This window comes from Mustela nivalis, assembly GCF_964662115.1.
Source record: "Mustela nivalis genome assembly, chromosome: 6".
Taxonomy (NCBI): domain Eukaryota; kingdom Metazoa; phylum Chordata; class Mammalia; order Carnivora; family Mustelidae; genus Mustela; species Mustela nivalis.
Genome location: NC_139025.1, coordinates 18,018,142 through 18,026,130, shown reverse-complemented (window position 1 = coordinate 18,026,130; position 7,989 = coordinate 18,018,142). Strand labels below are relative to the sequence as shown.

The 7,989-nt window shown below is 49.0% G+C and overlaps 1 protein-coding gene across 1 annotated transcript; it reads right to left on the bottom strand.

Annotated features, from left to right (window-relative positions):
• Positions 1–7,915, bottom strand: AHSA1 (activator of HSP90 ATPase activity 1). The gene is made up of 9 exons (XM_082733661.1): positions 7,775–7,915; positions 6,257–6,447; positions 4,474–4,556; positions 3,955–4,072; positions 2,792–2,880; positions 1,865–1,993; positions 1,290–1,391; positions 552–603; positions 1–449 (listed from the first exon to the last, which is right to left on the bottom strand). Exons 1-9 carry the CDS (start codon positions 7,852–7,854, stop codon positions 277–279), a joined length of 1,017 nt encoding a protein of 338 aa, XP_082589787.1. The 5' UTR covers positions 7,855–7,915; the 3' UTR covers positions 1–276.
• Between the last annotated feature and the right edge of the window lie 74 nt (positions 7,916–7,989).

Here is a 7,989-nt window from a genome sequence, read left to right as displayed (position 1 = left end):
GTCTTCAAGGGGACTCACAAGTACCAGCCACCCCATCAACAGAAGATGCCAGATGTGCGCATTTTTTAAATTACGTTTATTTAGCGTATGTACACATAAAAGAGAAATCGCCCTCTGATCCCACCCAGCAGAAAACATGCACAAACCCCAGCTATACGTGGAGGGAAGGGGCCCCAGCCCCAAGTTAGTGGTTGGGATGGTGCAATCCTGGGAGTCCCATGCCCTAGTCAGGAGAGGGCTGGGCCGAGGGGGCGGAGAGCCCTCCCGTCGCCAGGCCTAAAACAAGCGCGCGCCGTAGCCGAAGGTCTGTTTGATGCCCTCGAAGTAGTACCGCTGCCAGCCCTGCCGCGTCCTCTCCTCCTCGGGGGCCGGCACGCCTCTGCCTTCCATGCACAGCTCAGTCTCTCCGTTCTTGTCCAGGAAGGTCAAGGTGATGGTGGCAAAGTGCCCTGGGGAAGGCAGAGAGGATCCAGGGTTTCCACCAGGACTTGAGATGAGGGGAAAAGAACGAGTTCCAGGGATAAGAGCCAAGGGCAAATCCGTATACTTACCTTCTGGCCAAGATTTAAACCTCCATTTCATCACAATCAGTTTCTCAGGGACCTAAAATAATTGAAGAGATCTCTCTGAGCTGTGGACTCCCATGTCCCCGATCCTTTCTTTTTTTTTTTCTTTTTTTTAAAGATTTCATTTATTTATTTGACAGAGAGAGATCACAAGTAGGCAGAGAGGCAGGCTGAGAGAGAGGAAGGGAAGCAGGCTCCCTGCCGAGCGAGAGCCCAATGCGGGACTCGATCCCAGGACCCCGAGATCATGACCTGAGCCGAAGGCAGTGGCTTAACCCACTGAGGCACCCAGGCGCCCTCCCCGATCCTTTCGTACGGAGTCTATCATCCACGTGATTCTACCACTTGGGCACAAAGTGGACAACCATGGAGTTGGCGGCTTCTGCCCCAATGCCAGCCCCACTTTTCCCTTACGCTGAAGTACAGTTGGGTCCGCCGTGCCCAGGGGACATTTCAGTGCTGCATATGGAAAGCCACCGCCCCAATATGTATGACCCCTCTTCCACAAAGGAACATTTCAAGAAGAACTAATTTTACTCCACTAAGGAAAAAAAAATCAGAGGAAAGCAAGGAAATTTAACTACAACATTCTTTTGGAAATCAAAAATAAGTCTTTGCAAACTGGAGAGCTTAAATTTTACCTACAGAGCTGAGAAAAGAAGGGAACGGTGTATTTCTCTCACCAGAGACTACCTCCTGGGTCTGGGGCCCGCAGGCACTCACCAGATCAGAGAACTCTCCAGAGACGCTGCCATCTACCAGGTGAAACTTCCCACCTTTGTCTGCTTCCAGCATTGCGGGAGCATGGGTAAAGGCCTGAACGAGCTGTGGAAACAAAGTAGGTGGAAGACGATGCCCCTCTCAGTGGGACCCAGGGACCAAGGTAGCTGACACCTGCACGCCTCAGCTCTCATTTCCAAAGGCACCACTTTGCCCAATGACCAGGTTCTATTCTGTTCCACTACAAAGGAACAGCCACTACTCAAGGCTCTGGCTTGAATAATGCTTTGTGAATCCAGGATGCCATTCCTTCAGATCCGTTCCCTTTCCTAACAAGAATGCATCCAGTGGTGCCCACTCACACCACCCAAAACTAGTACATGGGAGGAAAAAGAAGGCATGTCCACTTTGCTGAGTAGGCTGAACAGAAGGGTCTTTCCTTTGCCTCCGCCTGTAGGAGGAAAACCTCAGAGCTCTGCTTTCCAGGACCTGCTTTGCACACAGAGGGGACGTGCCCACAACCCAAGTCACCCAGAACAGCAGATGCCCTGAGGCCTGAAGGACAGGATTATACTTACCTCTTGGGTGGTAAAGACTCTATAGAGCTCCTCTGGTGAGGTCAGGAAGGTTTCTCTAAGGGTGATCTTACAAGTGGGGATTTTGACACCAACAGGTCTGGCCTGGGTTTTTGAAGGAGCAGACTTAGCCTGTGGAGGCGGCAGTGAGAAAGGTTTAGAGGGATGGGGAAACCTGCAGGAACACAGCTTCCAGGACAGGCCTGTTACTCATCCTCACAGACGTCTCTGCCTCTGGTGCTAAGTACCCGAGGGGCTTGGAGGGAATGTGTATGGATGGTTCAGTCAGGAGGGGGGCTTGCCCAGAACGTCGATTCCCACCGAAAACACCATCCCGGGTGAAGGAGGAGAGATACTCACTGAAAACCCCACTGACCAAAGGATGTAGCAAACCATGAGGTATTTCAGTGTAATTCTCAAAGAAAAAGTCTGTGCTTAAATAGCTGGAAGCAGCCACCTCCCCTCTGGGATTCCCTTCACCGTGCTGACGAAGGGCAGCAGACCAAGTGCTGAGCCTGAGCCGCACAGGTCCGCCTCCACAAAAATATCTGCTCACCCTGCAAATGTGAAATCGATCCTTTCCTGACAGGTGAATGTAGGGATCTAACCCCGGTACCTTAAGGAGACCTCCAGTGTCAAAGTAGGACAGAGCAGCACCCCAATTGGAAGGAATACCAAAGCCATATAAAAGGTAAATGCTACCCTGTGTTCATAACCTCCTAACTGGTATTAAATGCAGTCAGGAGACTCGGAAGCCCCCGAGAGCTTCCATCTGCTCTAGGGGTCTGCTCTAAATGAATAAAAACCAGGTTAAAGAGGAACAAAACAACTACATACTGCGGACTCTGTGAAAAGCACCATGGGCAGATCATATGCCACTCTGGCTTGGAGGTTAAGGTCAGAGAGAAAAGCACATGGAAATACACGTACCTTGCGCTCCTCAGTTTTCAGTGCTGGCCGCCCGGTCGAGTCTACTGCCTCTCCGTTCATCGTAGGCAAGATCATGCCCTGCGTGAACTCTGAAAAGATAAAACCCCCACTCCTGGAAGTTATTTCTTAGTAGATGAGATCTGGGGCTTCTTTAGCGTTTGACAAACACGGACACCTCACCCCAGAATGAGGTAAGAGCCTATCTACTTCTTGCCTTTCCCTTTGGTCTCTGCGAGACAGGCGTCGGAGCGTACGCTGTAGAATACACAATGTTAACTAGGGTTGTTTTGAACCCAATTCCACTAGAAGCATCATAACTTGTAAAATGCAGATGAGGTCTACCACGGATAGGAGTGAATGAACGCAGCAGCACTTGCAGTGATTTCAAGAGGAGGGCAAGATGCCCGCGGATGGAGATTCAGTCCCCCTTCTCCGCTCTGCCTTACCTCTGTAGAGCAGCCACAACTAGTCACCGCACCACCAAAAGAGGTGTGACCTTCTACGCTGGTTCCCTTGGACAGCCACGCTACGTACTCCAACATCAAAATCAGAACATACGGGCAGAACTGAAATTCTAAAGGGGAGAGCTAACTGCTGCCTAATGACCCCCAGGGGTCCCTGGAGAATGCGTATCAAAGACAGTCCAGGACTGTGCTCAAGGAGCGAGTCTGGGGATGCCAAGTCTAGGTCAGCACTGTCCAACAGAAATACAAGGTCAGCCTCACACAGAATTTTACATTTGCCAGTAGCCACATTACAGCATTAAAACGAGTAAAATTAATTTTGACAGTATATTTAACCCAGTCCTCTGCTATTCAAATTATCATTTCAAGGTTATCAATATAAAAAAAGCTATTGATCATTCACATTCTTTTTTTGGGTACCAGGTTTTCAAAACCCACTGTATTTTATACTCAGGGCACAATTCCATTTGGACTAGCCACATTTTAAGAGCTCAACAGTCAATATATTGGACAACCCATCTCTAGATCTTTCCCCTTATTGAGGTTATAGACGGACTCTGAGATGAATAAGCCCCCTCCCCCCAAATCTTTATTCATTTGGCAAAGAAAGGATTGTCAGGCCCCTTCATCAGCAGTCTGATGGCCGGGGGTTGGGGAGGCACTACCTCCTCAAGGTACAGAGAACTACTCAAGGGATACCTGTTTTGAGGGTGCTGATGTAAATTCCCATTGCTTCTCTTAGAAGTTTCACCCCTTCTTCCTTCATTAAGGCCACGAGATTTGTGTCAGGCTCATCTTTGGCAAGGCTCACACTAATCTGAGTGAAAGATCAGAAGCAGGTGGTAAATAACGTGCGGGGGACCCACAGCATGGAGTGCGGGTGCTGAGCAATCAGGGAACTGCTGGCATTTCCACGGGAAATGTGTGAGGGCTGGGGTATTTTTTCCAATCCCCATGAGTACTCCTTCTCAGGTTCTCTCTGTCAAAGCCATGGTGGCTAAGTCAGAACCCAAGTGACTAGCTAAAAACAGAGGAATTAAATGAGCACGAGCTGTGCTGGCAGCTCCCAATGGCACCACAGACCTAGGAAATCAGCTGCAGACTGAGGTTCTGAATGCTGGGACTCAGCCTGGGCTTTAATCTTGAATGACAGTTCATTTTTCTCCTCTGGGAAAGGAGGATGTGGAAGACTCAGAAGAGGAATTAGGAAGCACAAACCTCTACTTCATCCACACTGTTTTCATCAGACAAATTGGGGATCTCCACATGTCCCTTGTACTGCACTCCAGACTTAGAGGTACCTGTCAAAAGCAATGCCAGGTCATTAGTCTCTCCTGCAGGCAAAGTCTACTCTGGGGTTCTAACTACTCCTCTGTTTATGCTTCTTTTGAACTACCGAACTGACCCTCTTTATTCTGAGAATGCCAGATGCAATCAACCCTCCCCCCACTTCCTCAGAAGAAATGTCTTTCCTCATTAAATCTGTTGAGATCAACCGTGTTATTACTGTATGGGACTGGGAGCTATACGGATGTGGTGCTAGCGTGAATTTTGCCAGGGAGCATTCGGGTCAATGATCAAGGCAGTCAGTTCTGCTAAGATGCTTGTTCTGAAAATAGAAGTTTGCTCCAATGCGACTGACATATTAGGGGACAATCTGATCACAGCATGAACTTCATGCTTGCTAATACAGGATTTCTTCGTAAGAAACACTAGGTGAACACACAAAACCACACCCGACTGAAAGGATCTGCACAGGAAAACACAAGACACACACTTTCCAAATACTCATCTACTAGCAACCTCAGGAGCCCATGTCTTATAAGCCAGGCCACCCACGCTGGTGTCATCATGCCCCCTCTGATTTCAGCTGACCCTCCTTCCACCAATTCACTATAACCCGCCTGCTGTAAACCTTCTGATGCCCACTCATACCAGTGAACTTCAGGTCTTTGTCAAGGTAAAACAACATGTTTACTGTATTTTTACTGTATTTCTTCCCATCTAACGTGTAGAGCTGTGCTATCATTTTTTACATTCCTACGTTTAAAAAAACGTGTCACCAATGAAGGTTTTAGGTGTTGTGTGTCCTGTCCCTAACCCTATCTTCCCTATAAGCCCTGTGGTTTTGGTTGAGCAATTTTACACAGTACGGTAATCTCTAGAACACATGGGTGACGTTATGGCAGATTCAAAATTAACCAGCAAGTCGTTTATCTTCACTTCTCTCGACCTCAGCGTCTCAATCTATACAAAGAGCACTGGGCAAGAGGACATCTAAGGGTCCTTTCAGACTACAATACTTCAGTAGTAGTTTTTTTAAAGTCACAAACAGATAGATTTACTTTCCTCCCTCTTTATTACCATTTACTTGAGAAATGCTCATTGAAACTTAAATCTATTTTAAGTTTTGCCCCTACATGTACTCCTTTAGCTTTACTGACTTTTAAAATTCAGCCTCCCAACTATCGGGATCATCTAGGTGGGGCACACACATGGCTTTAATTCTCTGCCAATATCTTCACAGGAGGAACATAAATTAGAAAATAAAACTGCCCCAAATTACAGTCACCCACAAACTTCATCAGCACGGTAGTTGAAACTGATAGATTCACACTGGAGAAAGTAAGAAAAGATCAAGACTAAAAGAATCCCCCTTCCCATCTTTAAATCAACCACCCAAGAGATAAAAGCCAGTCTGAGAAATAGGACCTTATGTAAACTGTCCTAATATATGTGGCCCAAAGATTCGGTGGCCCAACCGCCTCACAGGTGGGGACTTGTGAGACACATCCCCCTCTTTCCCCCAGAAAGGAAATACATTTAGTGTCCCAAAGCAGCAGAGAAATTCTGGCACCCAGGACTGACTGCTAAGGACCTCCAAAGCAGCACCATCTCCCTGGCAGAGTTCCTAACTTCCCCCCAACTGTTCTCCCTGGCTCCCAAAGAGGTCAACCAAAATGCGGTTAACGTTTATCCTAGCAGCCTGGCATAGACTTACCTGTCCAGTTTAGTTTGATGCTCCACTCATAAAAGAAAATCAGTTTGCCTTTGCGATTGTTAATGGATGCCTCTCCATCAAGCTTATTCACTTCCGTCACCTCACATCTGCCTTCCTCATTTTGCACCCGCACTGCCAGGAACAGGGTTTTCAGCTTATCCGTGGACCAATTTGAAGCATCCCTCTCTGTCCTGCAAAACAGACATAAAGCTATGGACCAGGAGCCGCATGAAAGACCCATGCTTGCTCTGTGCAAGAGAATCCAAGGCTGAAAGAGGTCTGGCAAGAAGTTTGAAAAGATCAGTCCCACTCCAGGACATCCACCCATTTAGGAAGGCAAGGAATCCCATATTGTCAATAAAGACAACAGCTGTGTGGAATGGTTGCAAGTCAAATGGAAAATTATGCTTTCCTTTCTCAGCATGATGGTGCTAGGGTCAGTATCTGACACTTAAAACATGGCGCCCCCGTTTGACCAAATGGAAAACTGTGACCATCCTGCTGAGGTCAGGAGTACAAGAGTGGGCCACAGAATGCAGTATTTAGCTAACAAGTCCAGGAAGTAATAAACTGATCATCTTGACCTCATTAGCACACTGTTCTGACCTGTCAAATTCAAGCTGTGCTCAAAATCCCCTAAACATTTTGTGTCCTCTAGACGGCCATGAAAACAATGTAAGTCAGGGCTTCAAAACACAAAAATTAGATCAAACGCCGGCAGGCTGAGATATAAAGAAGAAAAATCATTCTGTCTCCCGAGGTACTAACTAGTAGAGAAACCGAGAAACCAGAAGCCAAAAGAACTGCAACAAAGTAAAAATACAGTAAAGACAGTGTGAACAAAGTTCAGTGCAGTGAACAGATAAGGAAATAGTACTTTTAATTTCATAAAGGAGAAGAGGCTTTGAAAAGTGGTTACGTTATAAAACCACGATTGCCGGGCAACCAGGGGCAGTCCCGGGAGTTACAACACAACCAAATGAATAGTTCCGGGTGAGAGGCCACGGCATCTTCAGCATCACTGAGCTCTCGGCACCTGCAGAACACGTTCCAAACCTTTGCCCTCTAGACTGAGGCAGCGGTCCCCTACGGCTGACTCCGAATCTCACCCGTAAGCCGCAGAAGAGCAATTCCAAACCCGCAGCCCCGAGCCTAACCCAGCGTCTCCCCCACACAATCCACGGCAGTGTGGGTCTCGCTGGTTCCTCCGGCCACGTGTGGGAAGCATGTCCCCGCTGAGGCTGGATGCATCGGCTAGGAGGTTATGTGCTCGCATCTCTGGAACCCCTCCTCTGGGTGCAGCCCTCCCTGTCGCCCCCTTGCCCTCCAAACACAGAAACAGAGGCAGGTGGTGGTGTGTGGAGGGACCTGGGACTAGGGACCCCTGCCAGAAGAAGAACCCCGCCCCATCTCCCGGCAGGGCTGCCCCGGGCCCTAGCTTTGTTCCGACCGAGGTTCCAGGGACCCGCAACCCCGGCCGGGCCGAGCGCTCCCGCGGCCTGGCCCGCTGGCCCTCACCAGTGCCAGTTGTTGACGTTGGTCGCGTCCGCCCGCTCCTCCACGATCCAGCGTGGGTCACCCTCACCCCACTTGGCCATCGGCTCTCCTGTCGCACCGCCACCAACTCCCGAGCAGCCACAGCCACAGCCTCAGGACCGCCTGGTTCCAGCCGCCGGCAGCGCCTGGAAACTACTAGAAGCGGCCGCAGAACCTCCTGGCTTGCTTTTCCCTCC

What these genes read in the sequence shown, in the direction of transcription:
- AHSA1 (XM_082733661.1), bottom strand. Translation starts at nt 7,854, where the DNA reads ATGGCCAAGTGGGGTGAGGGTGACCCACGCTGGATCGTGGAGGAGCGG. An exon ending in CATCAGCACCCTCAAAACAG is followed by an intron (nt 2,881 to 3,954) that starts GTATCCCTTGAG and finishes TTATCTTTTCAG; the next exon opens with AGTTCACGCAGGGCATGATC. An exon ending in TGAAAACTGAGGAGCGCAAG is followed by an intron (nt 1,994 to 2,791) that starts GTACGTGTATTT and finishes CCGCCTCCACAG; the next exon opens with GCTAAGTCTGCTCCTTCAAA.